General features: G+C 30.9%; 1 protein-coding gene and 1 pseudogene across 3 annotated transcripts; one reads left to right on the forward strand and one right to left on the reverse strand.

Annotated features, from left to right (window-relative positions):
* Positions 1–257: 257 nt before the first annotated feature.
* LOC149883336 (uncharacterized) lies at positions 258–7123 on the forward strand (annotated as a pseudogene). The gene is made up of 2 exons (XR_016444542.1): positions 258–608; positions 4947–7123. The product of XR_016444542.1 is annotated as an uncharacterized LOC149883336 (transcript).
* Positions 7124–7877: 754 nt separating this feature from the next.
* Positions 7878–17209, reverse strand: LOC145182039 (glutamate--cysteine ligase regulatory subunit-like). Of its 2 annotated transcripts, none has more exons than XM_090065405.1 (11): positions 16898–17209; positions 16222–16415; positions 16018–16080; positions 15709–15778; positions 15564–15620; positions 12087–12190; positions 9442–9537; positions 8872–8925; positions 8667–8727; positions 8197–8329; positions 7878–8091 (listed from the first exon to the last, which is right to left on the reverse strand). In XM_090065405.1, the coding sequence occupies exons 2-11, from the start codon at positions 16381–16383 to the stop codon at positions 8058–8060; spliced, it is 834 nt and encodes a 277-aa protein (XP_089921531.1). In that variant the 5' UTR covers positions 16384–16415; positions 16898–17209; the 3' UTR covers positions 7878–8057. The 2 variants fall into 2 exon arrangements, with proteins under 2 accessions (XP_089921531.1, XP_089921532.1); XM_090065406.1 differs by having other exon boundaries at positions 16222–16412; positions 16898–17051.
* Positions 17210–24634: the final 7425 nt, after the last annotated feature.

Consider the following 24634-nt stretch of genomic DNA (forward strand, 5'->3'; position numbering starts at 1 on the left):
TAAAGTTTGGAACTGTTTTCACAGTAACGACCAGAAATTAAATTATAGCTACACTGATAACCGATATTAGTTCAATTAGTAAGGCACGCGACAATCTTAAAAGTAATTAAAAGTAATTATTAATAGTTATAAAAAAGAAATTATTAAATAAAAAATAATTAAAAGTAATTATTCATGATTTTTAAAAAACAATTCGAGATCAGAGACAGACGTTGATCAAAAGATAACTGGTAAAACCTGTTTCAGAGAGCCATGACTACGAGATCGCAATAAAAACAATAACGAACTTGAAAATAAAATTCATTGTTAATGCAAGAACAACAGTTAATTTAAAAAACATCTGCGGGCATATCCAAAACATCTGCGGGCACATCCAAAAAGAATGATTGAGAAAATCTTGCACAGAGAGAAGGTTGATAGAAGATTTTTATGGGATAATCGATAAGGAAATTTTTCGGAGAGTTTTAAAAACAATATTTTTTGGAAAAAAGGAGAAAGAGATTTTGTAAGAAGAAGTACAAATAAAGAAGTAGAGGATATTTCAAAAAGAGGATTGGAAAGTGGGAAAAGTTTTAATGTAGATAAACGCTTCAGCCATGAGTTCAAAGGTAGTAAGACTATATTTTGGAGAGACTTTTGATTGCATATTATCTACATTTATAATTATTAAAAGAATATATGCACGAGTTGAATATTTGAGAGTGTTTATTAAGTGAAAAGAGAAAAACCGTTAGCAATTATCATTTCATTTACATGTGGAATTATCATATCTTAGTTAATTTTGTAAAGAACTTGTTGTTAAGTTTTACGTAGGTCTAAATTGCTAAAAGTCTACCGTTACACGAACCTTACACGAACCTTACCCGAACTATACACGAACCTTACATACCCACACAACACTGAGGGTAACCCAACACCCAAACAGGCTAATGTAACTGCATTAAACAAAAAACCGCTCTCTCAAATCACCGCCCTAAGCACCATCACTGCGCTACTCACAAAAAAAAGACCCCACCCTCACAATATGATGTTTGCACCCCAATACCTTGCGTTGTACAGTATGTAGACTGACTTTATCAGTGCACATCCTAATTTAATATGTACATTACGTAAAAATTGATTTGTTGAAACAATTTCAGTATAGTATTCATAATCCCGTTACTTTTACAGTTAAGTATTCTCGAGTGTGTTTTTTAAAAATTCTTTTAGTCTAATCCAGCAAACTTCCGCAAACAGAAACCTACATAATTCTATAGTTTAATATCTAAATATACGAATACTTTCAACCTTTTGTTTGTGTTTTTTGTGCTTTTCCGCAATTTAGACTTAAAAAAAAACATATTTCATAATTTTTTATTAAATCAGCTTTACAGAATATTGTTTTATTACGAATAAAAAACAAAATTGTCTATTAATATATATATATATATATATATATATATATATATATATATATATATATATATATATATATATATATATATATATATATATATATATTCACACTCTCTAAATTGAACGTACGTCACATTAGCACATCAGGTTAAAGAAAAACTGAGGGGTTTTACTAAGAAAACAGTAAAAACTGTAAATGTACATATAAAAAACAAGAACAAAAGAAAAGAAAACGATGGGAAAATATTAATAAATTGATAAAGATTACGGCAAACGCTACATTAGAGAATACAAACTAAATGCTCACAATTCAAAGCCGTATAAAGATTGGAAAGTGAGAACTGCTCTTACCAGGTTCAACTTCATTATTACCAATGAAATTAGGTTTAAATAAATTTCAGCATCAGTGTCGACGTTTTCAACAACGTTCGGTAAAATCCAACAAACTTAAAACGGCTCTGTCATCTCGATTGGTCGGATTGGTAAATCTTGTATTGATCGCACACAATGCTAGGCTTCTCATAAAAACTCATATTATGACCGAGATCCTGACGAATATAACACATCGTTTTGCTTCGTCGTAAAGAATTATTTTAAATTCGATTTACTTCAAACGATTGATATAAAAGTTTGCTCTTTATTTGTTATTATTCTTTATCAACGAAAAAAACAAAATGTCGACGCTTGATCTCCAATTAAATGAGATGCTACACATAAGATGCTAGTGGAGAATCCCATTCATTATTAAAGAATTGGGATTTTTCAATAAATTTCTGAAGTGAGAACATGAAGAAGACATTCTAAACATTATTTATAACATACATTTAACTTTCTTATAGTAACTGAACATGGGACGAAACAAACGTCGTTCTGTAAAAAAAAGAAAATAGCTTTACACGCACTACCGAAATAGACTTAACATTTCACAGACTTCGCGTCAACTAGGGTGTTCTAGAAATTTGGTTCCAAACTGTCGTAAACATATTGACAACTACAATACCAGTGATGACAAAATTAGAATCTCTAAAACAGATTCTTTTTTATAACTTCTTGTAAAATCAAAATCAAAATTGAAGAACAGTATCACGTAATTGTGTCAGCCCAAACCATTCGTCCTCGTTTACAAGAAGCCGGCATTCGGCAGCCGGCTGTAAAGCAAATAAGAAACTCCTTGTTTCACAACGAAAATGACTAAAACGGTTGAGGTTTGCAAAAATGTTCCTAAACAAAGATGTTTCCTTTTGGAAAAATATCTTATGGAATGATGAATCCAAGTTTAAGTGCTTCCAGTCTGGTGGGAAAGTATAAGTTAGGCATTCTATGAAGATAACAAACAACGCATTATATACTCTAAAGACGTAATGGTGCCGAATTCTGATGATAGCCTACATGTTACTTGGGTTTTAATGCACGACAACGAACCATAGTATACTATGAGATCTATAAAATCTTGAATAATAAAATTAATGTTCTAGAATGTTCATCCCTAAATCCCATCCTGAATCCGATCGAGAACATATGGAACGATATTGAGGTGGCTTTACGAGATAAACAGGAGTTAAAATGGTATTTTATTTTTAGTGACGTAGTAGGCCAACAGAGTTCCATTGGACACCGTACGTGGTCCATACATACCTATAACGCAAAAAAGTCAGCAAACGCCAAATTCCATTGTCTTATTGCTCCTACCAAATAAGATATCAGGCCGGGTGAATAAAAATGAGTAACTGTTTTTACTCATTAATTGGTCAGCTTTACCTGAATAAAAACTTCAAAAGTTTTCTTCAAATTTTTTTTCGCGTAAAGGTAAGCAATTTACTCAGTAATTGCTCAATTTTACGTGAATAAAAACTTAAGTAAAGTTGTTGAAGTTTTTATTCACGTAAAGCTGACCAACTACTGAGTAAAAGAAATTGCTCATTTTTATTCACCTGGCCTATTGTCCTATTGTTCCTAGGATGTAACGTAACGCGTTCCCTTTTTCTTTATTTTTCCGGTTCTGCGTATGTCGTAATTATTGCGTAATTATTACAACCGATGTGGTATTTATTTTTTAGTTACAAGAAAGTAAAAGTTAATAAATTCTGTTGACATTTCTAATGGTGAGATTTTGGTTTGTGCTTTAGTTTGAATTTACTGTGTGTTTTATAGTTGTGTTGTTAATAAATGGCTTTCTCAAGACCGCTGACGCTCAGACAAATGCAGCAGGCAATACTGAACATTATTTGGACAGCGATGATGATCTGGAGTCATGGTTTGGACAGCGATGATGATCTGGAGTTGTCGGTGAATGACAACACTGGCAATGACATTGACACAGACACATATGGTGACGAAGATCATGAAAGTGAAGCTTCCGAGGTTAGTGACACTGAAATTGCGTCTGAAGATAACGACTATCTTGATAGGAACGGGAGTAACACTGTGAATTACACAGCCAAAAATTGGTAGGTATGGAACAGTCAGCCACTAGCCATTGGAAAAACTTGCACCCACAAAATAATCAAGGGCAAAATCCAAAAGGTTATTCTCCCACCAGGAAAAGTTGTTGAAGATGTACCCGATGAATTTGGTTTGTTTATCGACAATGATACTGTTGAAGCAGTCGTGAAATACAAAAATTAAGAAACTAAAACTGTCTAAGAAGAAACAAATTTGTTAAAATATTGGGTTTTTTTAGATTGACACTGACTGCAGAACACCTGAAATCAAATCATGCAAACCTAGACGTGTTGTGGGATGATATCTACGGTCTACAACTTTTCGCGCAACAATGGGTAGGAATAGGTTCAAGTCTCCATTGCGCTTTGCCTGATTTGATGATAAGATAAGGTGCCTCGGAAAAAAATCTACAGACAAATTTAGTTACTTTTGAGACATCTGGAGTAAGATAAACAGAAAGAGTTTTTACAGAAACACTATCTCTGTTTTATTAGTCAACACACGCTAAGCAGAAGCATAAATGTATCCTTAACTAACAGATCTCAAATAGTCTCAATAAAAGCCACTCGTTTGACCAAATAAGAGCCGTGGCTTTTGTATGGTACAGACGTGGCTATTATTAGGATCTTAGTGTAATTTATACTGTATAAACACTAAAATAAAATTGATTTCCATTTTATTTCAAATGCATCAGCTATTTACATAAACATAACATATAGGCAAGTACTGATGCAACATTAATTTAGCATATAGCTAGTAAATATATAAAATAATAGCTACAATACATGTATTACATAATACCAATTCACATTGTATGTAAATATGTGTAATGTAATGTTTGTAAGTATGTATTTAGTTTAATAAACATATGTGTGTGCGTGTGTATGTGTGCGTGCGTATGCGCGTGTATGTATATGTGTTTATATATATATATACATATATATATATATATATATATATATATATATATATATATATATATATATATATATATATATATATATATATATATATATATATATATATATATATATATATATATATATATATATTTACAATTATATGAGATTTATGGTCAACTATTAAAGATTGTATACTATTTCTTTAAGCTGGTTTTAACAATCATGGAGAGAACAAAAAGAAACAAAAAAATTAAAAAGAAAACTGCCTCTAGTTTTAACTCAAAGTTAAACCACAAAGTTACAAAGATAGAGATTTCAGCGATCCAGTATTGATATGAAAAATGCAATTGCAACTGTTGAAAATAGTTTAATGTCACAGCGAGAAGCTGGATTACAATTCAGTGTTCCCCGGTTAACCCTTGGTAAATATTTTAGAGGAGATTCAGTTCTTAGTTTTAGACCCGAACCTAGTCCAATATTATCTAGCAATTTAGAGAACAACTTATTTGAGTATGCAGCAACAAGGGCTACACTTGGATTCGGATTTGGAAAAAGACAATTTTAAAAATATGCTTCTGATTGTTGCATTGAAACACAATTTAAAGTTTAAACATTCAACTCCTTCAGAAAAATGGTGGCGCTCATTCAATCAGCGACATAAAAATTTAGTTTTGCGAAAGCCTGAAGGTACTTCATCAGTTCGCCATTAATGCATGTCTGTTCCAAAAGTACCAAAATATTTCTATCTACTGCATGAAGTTTTGCAGGAAACTCATGCACTTTTAAAGCCATTTTAGGAATACGGATCAGTCCGGGTTACAGATGGACTTTAAACCTCTAAAAATAATTGCAAAAAGAGGTACAAAACACTTTCAATCTCGTACATCAAGAAAACGTGAAGCCATAACCATTATTGCTGCTATAAATGCTTCAGGTAGTTTAGTGCCTCCACATTTGAATGCAAAAGGTAAAACAATTAAGTCTCTTCAATCTTTCAATACTACAGATGAACCTTCAGGCTCAAATTGGAGTTTTAGTGAAACAGGTTGGACAAAGCAAGGGATTGCCTCTCTTTGGTTCACCAATACTTTCTTGCCTAACATACGTAGAAATAGGCCACAAGTTCTCATTGTTGATGGTCACAATTTTCATAACTCAGTTGAATTATTGTCTGTTGTAATCAAAAATAATATTCATATTGTGGAAATGCCAGCACATTGTTCGCATTGGCTCCAGCCTCTAGACCAAACAGTATTTGGTCCTCATAAAATATATTACAACCAAATCTGTCATGAATTAACAAATGGATATCTAGAAGTTACTGTTGACAAGCCAAATTTTTGTGGTTTTTTCAAGAAAGCCTGGGACCAAGCCTTCAAAGGTGATGACATTATTTCAGGGTTTCGATCATGTGGCATATTTCCATAAAGTCCATCTGCTGTTCTTACTTGCCTAATTTTATCTATACAACAGCTGCTTGATGCAAATGATCTGCTTGAATCAAGTTTGCAACCCATCAAAACTGGCACTAGAAAAAAACACCAGAAAATGTGATAGAAGAGGGAGTTAATTTTGAAATAGAATCAAGCACAAATGAATCTGAAAATATGTTTGAATATGAAATAGCATATAATACTAATTTGGTAACCTTGACAATGCCCAAACTTTGATACTGCTTCTTTGGTACGGGATACTTATTTAACGCATGAGCAGTTTACAACTTTCAACTTCTGTATCCAGAATAGTTGACATACCAGATCTTTTGTATAAAGTATGCAAAAAAATTCAAACTGAAAAAGAGTTCATGCACAAAGAATGTTTTGTAAATAGATGTTCCAATGTAAAATCAAAATACAGATCTTCCTATTTTAATTCTAAATGAAACCATTGTTCAGTCAAAGTCTATGCCAAATGAAATCACAGGCCAGCCTTGTTATTTGACCAATGTAACCCCTTCTCATTATAATCAGATGCTAAATGAGGCTATTGTTCAGCCTATTCTGACACCAATTCAATCATCTACAAAGGATTCGGCTAATGATAGTGACAATGATATTTTACCTTATCCAAAGATGTATACTATCAAATCAAAAGAAAATCGAAGAATGGTTCAAAAATATTTTGTATTAACTTCACAAGAAGCAATGCAATCTAAAATTGAATGATGAATAATATAAAGAAAATAAAGAATAAAGAAAACTTAAAAAATTAGACGCGTAACACATTAAAATTGATAATCAGCCACCCTTTTTCAAAGCCGCCAAGTAATTGCCGCGTTTTGGTGGGTACAGCCATATGGCAGGAGAGTATTTTCCCGCTGTTTTTAAAATCGTTTTACCAGAATAGGGCTTATTTTAACAATTTTCCCTTTTAAATGGTCAACTACTGGCACATGGTCACATTAAAAATAATACTCTTTTTTGCTAAAAAAACATTTTTCTTAGTATATAGTAACTCCTGCTCCGTTATTACGCTGTGATCGTCTGATAAGATAATACTTTTTAATATATAAACATTCTTAGATATGACCGTTTTAGGTTATGTAAGTGGCCCATTATAGGTTCCGTTTTTCAATTTGCTGGCTACTATTTGGTCTACCCGGCCATCAATTGGTACGAAATTGAAATCTCTGTTTAAGTACATTTTTCTCTAAATGAAGCATATTTTAGTACTAACTACGACTTTTTTTAGATGAAGCCGTTTGTCACTAATATAACCGTGAAAAAATAAATGCTCCGTTAGATTAGTGCATTCTTCACAGCTATCAATAAGAAATTTGTGGCCATTAATTGGGCACTTTGCCCTGTAGTAAGAAAATAGCTAAAAGCGAATACAAAATTTTTCTTCTGGATACCTAAAGGCTCTTTTAAAACAAATTTCTTATGTTTTTTAAATTTATTTCGGTTTTGTATATTATACTGTTCATTTAAGACAGCCCACTGGATTGTAGAATACTCTTTTACATTAGATCGAATTATAAAAAAAGCATTTTGCGTCTAGCTTTTAGATTAATGATAATTCAGTGTTTGGTCAATCAAGCAAACAATCAAGCAAACAATTCTGAGTGGGAAGCAGCCTAAATATTTTGACTCTACTGGTTTAAAAGTTATTTTCGTTTCAAATTAACTACAAAACCCAAAAATTTATTGCATATTTATTTATTTATACAAATTTATCTTACAAATATTTAAAACTTAACTACTATATATAAAAAGAAACGTTGATAAAAAGCAACTCTCACTTTCAAAGTTGGGAGAGTTTTACTTAAAATATACAAAAATCATTCGTGGATAAATAATAAAAAAATCAAATTGGTTTTTAAGAATATTTGGATGAAATAGATGCAATATACCTAAACAAAAAAACAAAAAAACTAAAAGAATGAGGCGTAGATCACAACAGAACAGAATATATAGTCTTCTCCCTTTAAAACATCAACAAAATGAAAAAAACATACCCTTTACTTTTAATAACACCTCGACATTTGATGACGACTGCATATCGAACAACCCAATCCGTTTCCCACACCAACTTATTTGTCGAATCCACAGATTTTATGAGGTTTTCTACAGCTGATTCTCCCAGCATAACTAGAAAGTAAAGTTTTAATCAAAAAAAGTGATCGTTTTTTAAAAGATTTTCCTTTTGTTCAATCACTAAAATTTCGATTCTATACTTAATTATGAGCAAAAGTTTTTAAATATGAACTTAAATTAAAGATGTTTAGAGCTTTCAGCTCGATACACTTTACTTAATAAAATATGCTTCATGATACTATTTTTAGCATAAACAAGTAAAAAGCAAATAAAAATGAACATGTCTGCTCTTATCAAAAATAGAAACCAAATAACTGCAATGATCTTTATGACAGCAATATTAAAAAAAAAAAAAAAAAAAAAAAAAAAAAAAAAAAAAAACCAGCCTCACCCTGTTGGTCACCATGAGTATGAAGTATAATGTTATTTTCTTTAGCAAATGCAACCAAATCCTATTCAAAAGAATACTTTTAGAGCTCAGAAAAAAAGAAGACCTTTTTAAAAAAAAAATCAACAAACAGCAAATAAATCTTAAAAGTTTCTATTTGAAAAAATATTTTTCTTTTTGATTTATAATATCAACAAAAATAAACTACTTGAGGCATGTGACAGCAAGAAGTAAGATTCACTTGATTAATCATGGGGGGAATCTAAAAAAATTTCAAAAAGTCTCAAATTAGTTTTTATACTTCAAATTTGTTAAAAAGCAAAGCCTGATTTTTTTCTTACAATATTCCATTAAAATTTAATAGAACATTTTAAGTAAGCATTTAGCAAAAATTTTAACATAAAATATTTTGTTTAAAATAAAATAAAAGTTTGTTTTATAACAACATTTATAAAATCATTTGCTAAACATGACAAATTTTCAAAAAAATGTACTTTAAGTAATAAACAGGAAGAACAGATCATAACACAAAAAAACCAAAACAAATCATGATTGAACTTAAAAATATCAGGAAGAAAACGTTTTGCAGAGAACTACTAACTTCTAGGATCTTTTAAGATGAATTTATCCTTAACCACCTGAGGTAAAACTGACAAATGTATTTTTGCATGTTTTTAAAAGGTGGTGAGCTGCCTCAAAAGTTTCTCTTTAAAACAGCCATGCAACAGCCAAAACTCAAATATAAATTTACACAAGAAGACTTTAGATTTCAACCTACAGTAGCTTTTTCAATAAGTGATTGAAGCTTCTGCTGATCCAAATCACAAGAGGATATGACTTTGGCAATTCCGCTTGTATTTAGCTTCTCCATTACCTAATAAAATATGAAAAACATCATCTTAAAAATATTCCTTTTGCATGGTGAACAAATTAAGGATTCAGCACAGAGTTTTAGGAATATAAAAGATGTAATAAGCACACTTACAATAATTGCAATACTTCAATACAAATATAAAGTTCAATAAAAATATATAGTTCAAAACTTCAGATGCTGAATGACACTTAAACTTTTTGTAAGATTTAAAATTCATATAGTTAAAAAAAAAAAGAAGGTTAATAGGATTTTTTTTGAATATCTCTATAAAGTGTAATATCTCCATAAAATATCTCTATAAAATGAATCTCTGTTCAATATCAAAAATAATGAACGGAAACTTTGGGCCAAAACCAAAACTGAAATTTCTGTTTCAACAATTTTTTACTTTTCCTGTTTCGGCCAAAAATTTCAGTTCAAACCACTACCGAAATGAGCCAAAACTTTTATAAGATTTTTTTTTAAGTTTAGATGAAACTTTTTAAAATTTAGTGGGATCATGACAATTTTCTAATTGTAGTTGTTTGTTAGTAAATCATTTTTTAATCATAACAGTTGTAGAAATTTTAATTGAAATCATATTACATAATTGATTCAAGTTACTTTTCTGAAAGAATTCTTTAAATAAGTTAACATTTAAGTTAAGTAACCAAATTCAATAATTTCATCAAAAGTTTCTCAGTGCTAAATTTTACAATTGAAAATAATTGAAAGAAAAGCTATTTGTGGAATCATTTTACAATAATAGCCAGTGATTCCAAATAAGCAACTTGTATTATCTGCAATTTGAAAATATCACATGGATCGCACAATCCAAAACTTTAATCACTTAGCGGGCTTTCATCACATTTAAGAAGTCTGCACCCACAGCTTACTCTAAAAAATCTCCTAACTGAAAAAGCAATACAACTACCGGCAGTCCTGAAAATATACCAACTTTAGATCAACTTCAGCCTATTACAATTAAAAAAAGAACAATACCCTTATTTGCCATTAGATTAAAACGGCAGAGGACTGAAATGTTGCAATTTACAGTGCCTGGCTGGGTCAACAATCTTAAAAATTGATTCAAACTCAACCCAGCCTATAAAAAGATTAAGCTTACAACGAAAAATATGCTTAACAAAAAAAATGCTGAAACTGTTTCCATCTGGTTGGTCATCCTTTCAGACAAATTTCAGACTTCATTTCAGACTTCATTTCAGACAAATGGGAGCAGATCAAATTCTGCTTGTCAAGTTCCAAGTTTGATAAAAAAACATAATGCTTCAAACATTTTTCAAAGACTTGAGAATGTTGTGAAAGAGTGGTAGCAATCATTCACTTCAACTAGTGATTAAAAAAGAACTTTTTTCACTCCAGAGTACTATAAGCTTGATAGCAAAATGTTGAAAGCTTTGCCTTCATGCTTCTTTTTTAAACTCCTTCTTTGCTGAGCTTTACAAACAACAAGAGATTCAAATGAACAATTTCGACAGGTTCGGACACAAAAATGATGTCCCAACACGCTGGAATTCAACTTATTCATGCTTGAAAGAATTCTGCACTTGAAATCTGCAATTGTTTCCACACTGCTAATTCATCCTTCCTGCGGTATTGAGTTCACTGTACAGGATTGGAACCTGTGTGGAAAGCTGGTAAACATCTTAGCGATTTTCGAAGAAGCCACCAAATTGCTCTCTGGAAAGGATGCTTGCATCAGTGCATGCATTCCAATTGTGACAACTATCCTGAAGTCATTTGAAGTTCCCTCTGATGACAAAGAAGTGACAGGCATGAAAAATGCTTTAAAGAAAGCAATGGAGGCATGATTTTTTACTTAGAAACCATTGATCATTTTGCAATAGCAACACTTCTTGATCCCAGATTCAAGCACCACTTCTTTATATCCCAAGAAGCCTTTCAAGCTGCTAAAAAATAAGTTTTTTTGGAATAAGACAGTTCCAATTTGAGTCAAAATTCCTGTGATGAAAATCTCTTGAGAACACTGGGTTTTCTTCAATGATGCAAAATATAATTGCACAGTTACAAAGTACAAGGTCCAAAAATGCAACTTCCAAGTTGGCAAAAGAAGTTTTAAACAAGTACTTAGAAAGCCCAACATCTTCATGCTGTTTAGAGTTTTTGAAAGAGTATGAAGAGAAAACGACATTAAAAGCGAAGCTTAGTTTGGCAAAAGTAGCAAAGAGATTCCTTACACCTCCACTAACATCTACAGAAGTTGAAAGGTTGTTTTCAACTGCTGGAGACATTCTTTCAAATGAAAGAAACAGACTCTTGCCAGAAAACATGGAAAAAATTTTGTTCTGCAGAGAAAATATTTCAATTATTAACTTTAATTATTGAAATGTTTTGACATATTACAGTTTTTATCAAATTATGCTACATGGTGATTGCTTAGATATAAGTATAAGCTTTTTGGGTTTCGGCTTTACTAAACCAAAATTTTGGTACTTTCGGTTTTGGCTCAAGTTTTGGTTTTGGTCGATTACTAATTAAAAAATGTTAGAAAATAAAAAAATTAAAAGAAAATGAATGAAACTTTCTACCTTCCAATATGGCAGCACTACTTCCTGGAATGATTCAGATTCTTCTATAGGTGGCAGTGCCAAAATGATTGTGTCAAAGTAAGTAACATTTAATAATTCTAATGCTAAACAAATGATATAAAAGACTTCATATTTTATGAATCCACAGTAAAAAGCTACATTAACAAACTCAAAATCTAGAGTAGCGTATGGGTATTTTCCCCAAGTACTTGATAAACGTTGTCAATTTTCTTAATGTATAAAACATAATTTTGTGCTCTCCTTTATGACAAAAACAAGCAATAATTTGACTTAGCAGTTGCCACAGTGATGTGCAACTATTCATTCTCTACTGGTTCATTATGTTTTAATATCTTTATCAAACTTATCTGAAATTGTCCTCCAGGCAGAAGACATAAAGAAGAAAATTTAACAAATTTATTTAGAAATATATATTCTAATGGCAAACAATTCACATTTGACTATTTAAAATAATAAAGTTTGAAACACCATTGATAAAATAACATGAAATGCTGAGAGCAGAAGCTGCTGGTATATTCGTGTATGTGAAAAAAGACTAAGTCATCAACAGTATAGAAATCAACGTTCAAAACTCTATTCTTAGAGATTACAGTGGTCCAACTACTGGTCAAAAAGGGTTGACCGAAAGTGTGGACTATGTTCAAAAAGAAGTAAGTCAAGAGATGATGTTAAAATTCTTGACTTATCAGTTGCTTTTTGATATAAAGTATTTGCTTTTTTCAGCAAAAATGTTGTGGCTTAACATCTGCAAGAGACTGGAGCACATCAAAATGGTGTAATGAATATAAAAAGCCACAAAATGTTACAATTGCTCATGAGGTTTTCCCAAAATCAAGTTTGAAACACCATTGCTAAAATAACATGAAATGCTGGGTGCCAGATTCATTCTCAGCATTTCAAATTGTTTTAGCATTTCAATTTTTTTTTTTTTTGTTGGTGTTTTTTCAGAACTTTTAATATTTTATTTTCTAATTCTTCTTCAGAGAATAATGGATGCAAAGCTTTAGAAAATAAGTTAATCAAGTTCATTTAAGTATTTTTTTGAAATTTTATAACTGATGAACATTCAACAATATTTTCTTTAATTTAAAGATAGTTAAATAAAAAAGTATTTTGATATGATTGTATTTTGATTAACTTTACATTATTTAATATTTAAACTTTATTTAAGCCTATGAAAAATAAATAAATTGCTAATATATATGGCATATATATATGACATATATATATATATATATATATATATATATTACATATACAAATGACATATATAGATGACATACACACACACACACACACACACACACACACACACACACACACACACACACACACACACACACACACACACACACACACACACACACACACACACATACACACAAAATTAATGCACCACTTATATATTTCAATTTATTTTAATTACTGCCAATATTATCATATATTTTTTGACAAACATATTAAGAATAGAACAAATGAACACAATTATTTCGATGATAATAATAAAATTGACTTTGTGGATGGTGAAAAAAAAAGTAAATCCAAAAATTTAAAAAAATAAAGTAAAACGATTATTTATACTGTTGTGCACACTAATACAGCTTGACAACACTATGGCACACTTTCTACTAGAGATCTAATAATTTTTTGAGGAATATCTTCCCACACTCGAATAAGACTGTCGCAGCTCGTCTAGGCTATTAGGTGGTGGATGTTGACTTCTAACACAAATCCCATTATGTCCCAAAGATGATTTATTGGGTTCATATCTGGGCTGCAAGCTGGCCACTCCAAAACTTGAATATTAACATTATTTAAGTATTCAGTAACAATATGTCCCATGTGTGGTCTAACGTTATCCTGCATAAGAAGGAATCAATCTCCAATGTATGATGCAAAAGGTACCACAAAAGGTTCTAAAATGTTTGCTATGTATTGTTGAGAAGTCAGACATCTATCATCAACAATAAAAAGCTCTGTGCGAGCTGTTAAAGATATTCTGCCCCATACCATCAATGAGCTGCCTTCATATAAAGTGGTTTCTCGAATGTTACAAGCAAAATATCTTTCATTTGGTCTTTTGTATACTCTTGGGCAGTGATCAGAACTTACAAGGCAAAACCTTGACTCATCTGTAAGTAAGACTAATCATGTATTTCCCAATTGATATACCTCCTTTCAAAACCTAGTTATTTCTTTGGTGGTCTACAGAAAATCTGGAACCAGTAGCTGCTGCCTGAGGTCTTAAATTTAAAGCACGAAGTCTTCTTCTCATGATATCTTGACTAACAGCAGTTCCATGAACCTCAGCAAGTTGTATTTGGAGACTTGGTGCAGTAGTGAACCGTTCTCTCAGTGTTCGAAGCATTAAAAATCAATCCTCCATGACATTAGTAGCTCATGGTCTGCCTTGGCCAAGTTGTCTAGTGTAATCATTGGTCTATAAAAACCTTTGTAGAACCCTACCGACTGTTGTATGAGACACTCCAAATCTTCTAACAAGTTGGTGATTTGTTAATCCTTCATTGCACAAAGTAACAATTGCAACACATTCATCACGACTTAAATTTTGTCTAGAGCACTGCATTGTGAACAGATGAGTTGCTCAAATGACAATTATCTTTTCTACTGTTAAAACAATTTAAAATCAATACATGCTTTTCTTTTAGAAGTGAGGCTTAAATACAGCAAAACATGCTACTTATGAAAAGCTGCTATAATTTCAAAATTAAATAAAAGAAACAGAATAAAACCTACAAAAGGCGTAACAATAAACATTATTATCATCTTTGTAAATGATAAATCCATGAAATACATAATATTTTTCAAAATAAGTCAAAATTTATAAGTGGCGCATTAACTTTTCGGTTAAGTGTATATGTAACAAATATTTATATATATATTCAATATTTTGTAATCCCATTTATATTTTTTTAAATTTTATTGATAAGCAAGGGCATTGACTCCACAAGACCACACACAATATCCATTTCCCTTAACATGATTGGTAAGAGGAAATTGTAATGGACTAGAGATGTCTCAACTATGGCTAAAGATTCTCTATAGCATTTAAATCAAGATTATATTGATTATCTAACTGATAATTTCAGTAATTTGGTCTTAGAATCAAAATTTGTCCTTTTTTAATCAGAGAAACTATTTCATGTACATCCATATGGCAAATGAATTGCCTTTGCTTATGCTTATTTCAACCATAGATAAACAACTTCTTGTTTCTGAATGTCACTTAACACTGAACAAAATATGGAGCTGACACATTATTTAAAAAGTTTCAGCTGTAATATGTTAAAACAGTTCACATTAGCAATCGTTGTATTTAAAAAAGTTAAATTTTTCTTAATCATATTATCAGATACAAGTCTTCATATACAATTCAGTTTTTATATACACATCAAATATAGTCTTACCATAAAAAATATAGAAATAAGAACTTACTAGTATTTACTGCACTTTCAATAAGATCTGTTTTGAATTTGTGAAGAAGTATCTTTGCTAGAAAAAGATTTTTTAAAGTAAACAAATAATAAACAACTTTCAGAGAAAAAAAAAGTAAAAAAGAAAAAAGGAAGACAGATGAAACCTGTTATTGTGACAAGTGGTCTGTCTTCCTCATTGTTGTAATGATCTACTGTGGTTTCACAACACTTTTCCTAAAGTGGAACATATCCCATTGATATCAAATTGTTAAAAAAGATTTAACTTCAATGGAGTTACTTTTTCAAATCATTTCCCTGATTTCCCAAGTTTTTTTTTTTTAAAAAAAAGAAAACTAAACTTTGTTAAAGAAGCAAATAAGTAACAAGAACATAAAAAAGAGTAATGTGAAGTACATAACCCAGGTCATTATAATTATCTAATAGTTAGAGTAACTGTTGTTTAATCAACAAACCTCATTTTCTTCAGAAGATTTTGAGCTCCATTTAAATAATGTGGTCTGTAGACTTTGAAATAGCTAACAATATCAAAAAAATCATATATATATATATATATATATATATATATATATATATATATATATATATATATATATATATATCTTATACAAATAAATTTGTCACAAGCAAGGAGATCTATTAAGTTTTCTAGATCTAACCTCATTAGCAGGTACTTGTGCTTTTCTTGATTTTAAATTATGCCAGTTTGCAACATTACCAGTATGCACAATTAAATTTATAGGTGAATTAAGAACAGACAAATCATGATTCCCATTTCCTTTATCAATCAGAACTCTTTGCAATATTACTTCCTCTGGCATTTTAAATTTACTTCAATTTCCTCTTAATTCTGCTATGTATGTATAAAATAAGTAAAGCTAAATTTTTTACTAACAGCTATAACTACACTAATAAGTAAAAAAAAAAAAAGGTAACAAAAACAATAATAGAGAAATCAGTACAGATTTATTTTAAACAAAATTATAAAAGTATTTTTAACATAAATATTTTTACTTTTTCTATTCTTCTATTTATTGCACCATGGTATAAAAAACTTATATGTAGATTAAGTTATATACATAGTTTACATAACATATATAGCTTACATTACATAATATAAATTTTAAATTATATATATATAATATATATATATATATATAATATATATATATATATATAATATATATATATATATATATAATATATATATATAAATATATATATATATATAATATATATATATATATATAATATATATATATATATATATATATATATATATATATATATATATATATATATATAATATATAGTTTACATTAGAAAGTAGCTCACCGTAATTTATATTCCAGAAGCAAGATGGTATACTCTCTTTAAATAGAAGCATTTTCAATTGAAACAATATGCCGAACATTCATTTCTCAATATATACATTTATGTTGTCAAAGTTCCATCTATTTGCGGTTAAAGGCTCCCGGATATTTTGCTTGTTGATGGGCCGGAAAACTAAAGCGCTTTAGGTGAAATAATTTAGAAATGCCAGAAGATGACTTACTAACTGAAATTTTACCAATTTTCAACATGTAACCATTTCAAAATAATTGCTAGATGTTGAAAATCGGTTTGTTGCGAGTATACTATGCTTAAAGAGTAAAAGATAAGCAAACATTAATAATGCTTAAAAAAATAAATCGATATAGTTTAAGCAAACGCAGGTATCAGCTCAACCTTAATCGAAAGTGTTATGATACTTTTGATTAAGACTGAAACGCAAATGAAAAACCAACTTTTAAAATTGTTAGTTTAGAAGTGCAAACATAAGGAGCATATACAAAATACAAATACAGGTGCTGATATCTGAAGTTGCAAATCTTGTGATATAAATACAGGTGCAAACATAAATGAAATGGAAGCTGTAAATGCCACTTAGTATGAAAACGAAAATGTAAACTCACCTTTAGGTGCAAAAGGAATTCCAAATGAAGGTGATTTAAACGCAGGTAAAATAGACATAAGGGTAGACCGTCCTCAATATTATTATTATCACTATTATCATTGCTACTATTACTATTATTATTATTGTTACTGTTATTATTGCTATTATTATTACTATTATCATTGCTACTATTATTACTATTATTACTATTATTATTATTATTATTATTATTATTATTATTATTATTATTATTATTATTATTATTATTATTATTATTATTATTATTATTATTATTATTATTATTATTATTATTATTATTATTATTATTATTACTATTATTATTATTATTATTATTATTATTATTATTATTATTATTATTATTATTATTATTATTATTATTATTATTATTATTATTATTATTATTATTATTATTATTATTATTATTATTATTATTATTATTATTATTATTATTATTATTATTATTATTATTATTATTATTATTATTATTATTATTATTAGTGCTTCAGCGAAAAATGTAAAAAAAATGCTGTTGCATCGCCGATATTCAGGAGGGTCTAATAAAATTGCAAAATTTCTCTAATTTTTATTACCTTTTGGAATTCTCATGTAATTTTCTTTAATTTGTTGTAAAAACATAACGCCATAAGATTATGCTTGCAATGTTCAGCTTTTGTGTTAAAGTTTGGCATCAGTTGAAGAGATTAAAGTCTAACGTGAATAAATTCATATCTCATTTTCGCACCAAACACTGCGGCTGGTACTTCTGTATCTAATTTGACGCATCGTTTAAAAGACATGAGTGTAACAAGGGTACTTGTTAGTGGCTAATGCTAACGTTCCGGTCGAACTTAGGGAAGTTTACAACCGGAACGTTAGCATTAGAAACTAACATTTTCAGATCAGTGACTTTAGTTTTGGTGAGATGCGGTGGTTCAATGATCGAAGTATTCTACCAACCAATCAAATTGAAGGAATTCCATCTAAAAAGTTTGTTTTTGAACTTATACTCTGATCGTGGCATGAAATATCTAACGCATTGCTTGTTTGTGTTTACTTTCATTGTTTCATTACAGCAGATTTCAGGGTGAGTGAAGTATTAATTTCGTTGGATCACTAGAACCTTTTTTAACAACCAATTACCAATTGATAACATTGTGACGTTACCAATCGATGACGTTGTAAACACTGAAATGATAAATTGGAATCATCGTATAAATCGATAAAAAAAAATTTATATTTTTCAAAGCTTTTGGGCCTCAGAGTTATAATTAATCAAAATTGAACTTTAAAAAATCACCACTGATGAAAAAAACTCAACTTATCCTTACTATTTAATGATAAAAAAAAACTCTTTGATGACCCATTTACACATCAAGAAATAAAAAAAAAGTATTTTAAAGCTATAAATGAAAATGAGGATGCAACTAAAAAGGAAAATCTAGGTAAAAAACAGGTAAATGAGTACGCATCTTAAAAGCTTTACACGGCTTAATCAATGTAGACATTTAGAGCAAAGCATCAATGGCTGTTGTTAAAGTTATTTGTTCAAAGTGGATGTTAAAAAAAAGTAGGAAATTTACACGCTTTTTGCAGTGAATTAACGAAAGTGACCTTTTGCTTCTGCTTTAGACTGTTCACTCGCACTGACTGTATTTTCAAATTTTTTTGCATCTTTTTTGTGAACTTCTTTAGCCTTCTGGTAAGCTTAAAAAGAAAGTAATACTTAACTGTATTACTAAATATCTACTGAGACACTTGCTAATGAAAAAAAACTTAAAAACATAGTTGTGTGAATTAATTGAAAAAAAAAAATATAGCTGTGTTGATTTGACTTTTTTTTTTTTCTATTGGGAATCAATTAAGTTATTCTTATGCAATAAGTGTCTAACAAACACAAAATTAAAATGTTTACTTTCAAGTTATACTTTCTTTTAAATGGTGTGAGCCCTTATTTCTTAATTTATCATGAGTAATTTATTTTTTTTAATAAACTTTGCTAAATACTTGCTGTATTGAACAAGACCAGATATGTAAATACTCTATACTCCTAGATGACTTATTCAATACAACTCCATGTGAAGCTGATTTGTTTATCAAATAGCCATATCAATAATAAAAATTAAAAAAGACTGAATTTGCTTAAAAGAGGATATCTTGTTATATCAACATTCAAAAAAAAAAAATTCCTTCAGGAGATCCTCATCCCATTTTTAAAATCAATTTTGCAATAAAAAATTGTTTGAAAACGACGTTTGGGCTTCATCTCACAGTATCTTTGAAATACACAAAAGTTTGTTATGACAATTACTTTTCTAATATTTGAATGATTAAACAAAAAAGATGGATCAAAAGTACTGGGGTTTGTAAAGGGTTACAGGAGGGTGTAATGGTAATTGAAGGGAGTGAGCACAATTTTTTCTGATTTCAATTCAAGAACTTTTATACTATTTCAAATGACGTTAAGGATGTAGTACACAGAAAACATCAACTTGACAAACAACCTAGACAATCAAGGCTACTTACTTAGTTTATGGGTAGGTAAACAAAATAAACTAGTCCAGCGGACGTTCCTAGTTTACAAGAACAAAGTAGAAGAAAAAAACTACGCCAACTCTTTTAATAAGAATTTTCATCTCGGTAAAAAGAAGTCCACCATTTACATTATACTTAATAAGATAATTACTTCATTTAGTAAATTTGAACAAATATTTGACAAACTCTTCATTTTTACATAATAAATTCAAAAAAGTTGTTAGTTTTTTTGTCAAAAGAATTGATGATCTGTCAATAAAATGCGGCAGTGATTTTATGATCTTTTAAGAACAAAAACTTAAACGAATTGAGATTTTTTTTCTTTTATTACTGATCACATCGCATTATCAGCATAAACTCACTTTACTTCATAGCAACCAACAATTCCATATTATATATAGGGAAAAGGCGGTTCTGGCGCATTGATACTTTCCAATACTTAAGGATGCAAACATTGATGCGTTAGTGAACATTTTTCATGTCGTGTTTTTGGAGACAAACTTAAGGATGCAAAGGTTGACGCAGGTTTTGATGTTTTAGCTCTCATACTTATGGATGTTAACGTTTTTGATGTCGTGTATTGTTAGCGTACTTAATAGGAAAAAGCATCAGCTAGTATATTTTTCAAGAAGAAGTATAAAAAATAATCATGTTATTTGTATACCCTTCAAGATGTCTAAAGATGTTGTCTTAACCAAAGACTTGATTAACCGTTCCTTGTCTTGTAGTGTCCAATAGCCAAGGTGCTGTGATCATTCAATAGGATCCTTTAGTGGTCGTTAGCGCTGAGTGCGACTTTGTTGATTTCTTCAGTGTAGACATCTTGAAAGTCAAGACCTTCATTCAATTTTTTCAGGACGTAAAGGCACAGGTGACCGCAATAAGAGGTATGACCAAACTGCACCCTTTCGCTGTTGTAATAAACGGGACTTTTTAAGTATTGAACCAGTTCGACAAGAGGAGGTTGAGCGTAAGAATCAAAGCTGTATTTTTTATTGCCGTCTTTGTACCAGCACACCCAATGAAATCCTCCAGTGCTTGAATCACCAGTGTTTGCAATGCCGCATTCTTTTCTTCTCGGTTTTTCAGGTAACTCGTCTCTTACAAGAACACCTCGAAAGTTTTTTAATCTTAACTGTTTTGCAGCCTTTATCAGTTGAAAGTTGGTTAAAGCTTCGTTGGGTAAAACAATTCCTTCTACATCAATCCATTGAAAGTCGATCATTTTTAAATTTGATTAAAAAGTTTAAGCTTTTAATCATTCATGGTGACATTAGAGAATGGATCCTAAAATGGGTACGCTATTGAAGGGTGAATTGGGACCGAGAAGTAAACCAGAACCAGAAATACTTCCGAGTATACTGAGCAAGGGGAGTAGAGCACCAAGGAATCCTCCTGTTATTTCATGTCTATTTTTAACAAAGAGTCCTTTTCCAGTTTTAACAAAGAGCCCATCGCCTTGAGTGTTTCCATTCCAATGGTTTAGGTATAATCCAGTGCCGAGTTTGGTTATTTTTAGTCCTTTTCCGTCTTTGCTCAAGTAAAATGTTTTGGGTTTTTTAGCTGTATGATTAACACCGCGACCAGCAATTTTATCAACCATAGCAGAGCCAGCAGATGAAGCAAGTCCACCTAATAAGCCATTAGCAAGAGCAGGAACAACTTTTGTGGTAAGAGCAGGAACGACTCTTGCAGCTAGAGTTCCTAGTAAAGGTAAAAGAGCGCCGATGAAACCTCCTTCTACTTTTGCGTTGTGCATGAGTTGTTTTTTGCTGAGTTTGAGCGTGACACCTTTTCCATCGATGTAGGCTTTTCTAATTTGGTTGAGTTGCGTGTTAGTGACAGCAAGAACATGTTCACAGTTCAAGTCTTGATGAGTGAGTCTAATGCTAGCAGCAGTTTTGTCTTGAATAGCTTTTTTAATTTTATCAGCTTGTCCTTGCGAGATGTTGAGTTTAATGTTTTGATACATTTTTTAAGTGTTGGAAAATTATTTATTTCACTTCTCGAATGTGATAACGGATCGTGATGTCCTCACCGCGAAAATCGATCAAATCTCCATTTTGATCAATGATGCGAGTAACCATTGTTGAAATTTCAAGAAGCTTAACAGGAAGATAAATTAAATGCATAGGCCTTTCGATGATTTTGTAACCAGGGTTAACATTAGGGTAAAAGGAGTAGATGCAATTGAGTTGGGTTCCATTGATATAGGATGATCCGATAACGTTGTTAACAATTCTGATGGTGTTGCAGCTTAAAATTTTAGCAATATGATCAGACTCGTATTCGGAATTGGAGTTTAATTTTCTTTTAGTAAACCCTAAAACTGAGGCGATGCTGTTATCCACGTCAAAGTCAATCAGATAATTAATACCAAGTTTAATGGTTGATTTTAAAGTATTAATGTTGATTCCAATTTGAAGGTTGTTTGAAGAGTAGTTTATTTTATTTGCGATGATATAGCTTCCGCGTTGAGCTGTTTTTATCGTGTTTAAAATTGACTTTTGCAGATAGTCGTTGATGTGTTTAATTTCATAACTTCCATCAGGAACGATGATGTTTTCCCAATGAGCTCCATTGTTCATGCTGTATTTGAAAGAATTGTTTTTACTGGTTACATTAGGAATGCTGTTGTACGTTTCCATACCGAGAAAAGCCATTTCATAACTTTTTCCTTTATCGAAAACGATTTTGTCTAAAAATTCAGTCGTGATAACACTTGATTAGCCATCCACATCGATTATAATACCAGGCATTTTTTATGTCGTGAAATTTTTTAAAATCCTTTTGGATCAGTGGAAATCTGCGATTTTTAGATCATCTCATGATCCGTGGAAAAAGGAAAATTCATCCAGTTTGTTTCGATATTTTCCATTGTCTTTTTTGGAGGATAGATCATTGACAGCAAACCCATGTTCTTCAGCCCAGTAATAATCGTAAAACTTTTTAAAATCTTTTATTGTCATGTCTCTAGAAGCGTAGATATGATAAATGTGGTTGATGTTTTTTTCGTCTTGAGGAAAGAGACAAATAAAATTAGCATTTGTTCTAATCGCATGTCTATCAAGATCGAAATAGTTTTGAGCAAGGTAGAAGCAATCTGTATTAGAGTGTCTTCCTTGGGTGTAATATTTTTCACACATGCTTTGCTTTTCTCCTTTTAAATCGTCAAAGATCATCAAATTGTTTTTGCTTCTATCGAGATCGGAAGGGTCAGGAACGTCTTCTTCATTTTCAAAGAATTCCATGTCTGTTTCTTCGCCACATTCTTCTGAAAGATCATCAATCACATCTTCAGGGTTTAAATTTAATTTTTTCATCTTGTTTTTATTAAGCAATTGGAGAATGAGTTCTTTTGGTAGTTTCTTCTCAAAGGCTTTTTTGAGTATTTTGTATTCAGGTTGGTAAAGAGATTTGCCAAAGACCTGCAAGTGGTTATAATCCAGCCATCCAGGTTGGAGTAGAAAATTGAGCAGCAAGGTTGTTTTACCGCAACCAGACATTCCAGCGATAACACCTCGAATGCTTCTTGGTAAAAGCTTGCTGTTGTTTCTTTTATTTTCATCATTGTTAATTGCCAAAGGAATGACTTCCATTTTATATTAAAACTTTTTTAAATATATATTAAAAATGTGCTGCGTTAAATGCAAAAGAGAAACTGAAACCATTCATTTGAAAAAGGAGATGACAAAAAACAACAGACCCATGCTCAAAGGGACTTGCGACTCTTGCGGAACGACCAAATGCCAATTTGTTTCTTCACATGCGACAAAAGGAGGTGATTTGGTGGAATCAATCAATAAGCTGTCGAGCAAAATCAAGCTTCCATGGGCTAAATTTCCAGGAGAAATGCACATTCCAGGAATGAACTTTGCAGGACCTGGTACAAACCTAGACAAGAGACTGACTTCTACAGACATGTATCAAGAGTGGAGCAAGCCGGTAGACCGAGTAGACAATGCAGCATATCACCATGATTTGGCTTATAAATATTTTAACGATGTTCAAAGCAGAAATGTGGCAGATCAGATGATGCTTGAGGAGATGAATTCGATTCCCAACCCCACTCAAAGAGAGATCAACGAGAAAAAGCTCATTACTCCTGTGATCAAAGCCAAAGCTAAATTTGGATTAGGTGTGAGTGATTTGAAATGGACGGATCAGCTTGCAGAGGAGCTTCATAAGCCAGTCATTCATCATTTTAAAAGAAGAAGGGTGATTGTGAACGACATTGATGAGATATGGGCTGCAGATTTGGTGGACATGCAATCGTTTTCAAAGTTTAACAATGGCGTAAAATATTTACTCATGATGATCGACGTGTTTTCAAAGTATGGATGGATTGTTCCGTTAAAAAGCAAAACAGGCTTTGAAGTAGCTGAAGCGCTGAAAAAGATTTTTAAAGAAAGAAAATGCATCAAATTGTGGGTGGATAAAGGAAAAGAATTTTACAACAAGCACGTGAGAGCGCTAGGTGTTCAATTGTATTCCACTGAAAACGAGGAAAAAAGCTGTGTTGTCGAGCGATGGAACAGAATGATGAAAGAGAGAATGTTTAAATATTTTTCAGCCAACAATAC

This window comes from Hydra viridissima, unplaced genomic scaffold (genome assembly GCF_058129835.1).
Source record: "Hydra viridissima isolate aposymbiotic clone 2 unplaced genomic scaffold, HvirCarnegie_v1 scaffold_10, whole genome shotgun sequence".
Lineage (NCBI taxonomy): Eukaryota > Metazoa > Cnidaria > Hydrozoa > Anthoathecata > Hydridae > Hydra > Hydra viridissima.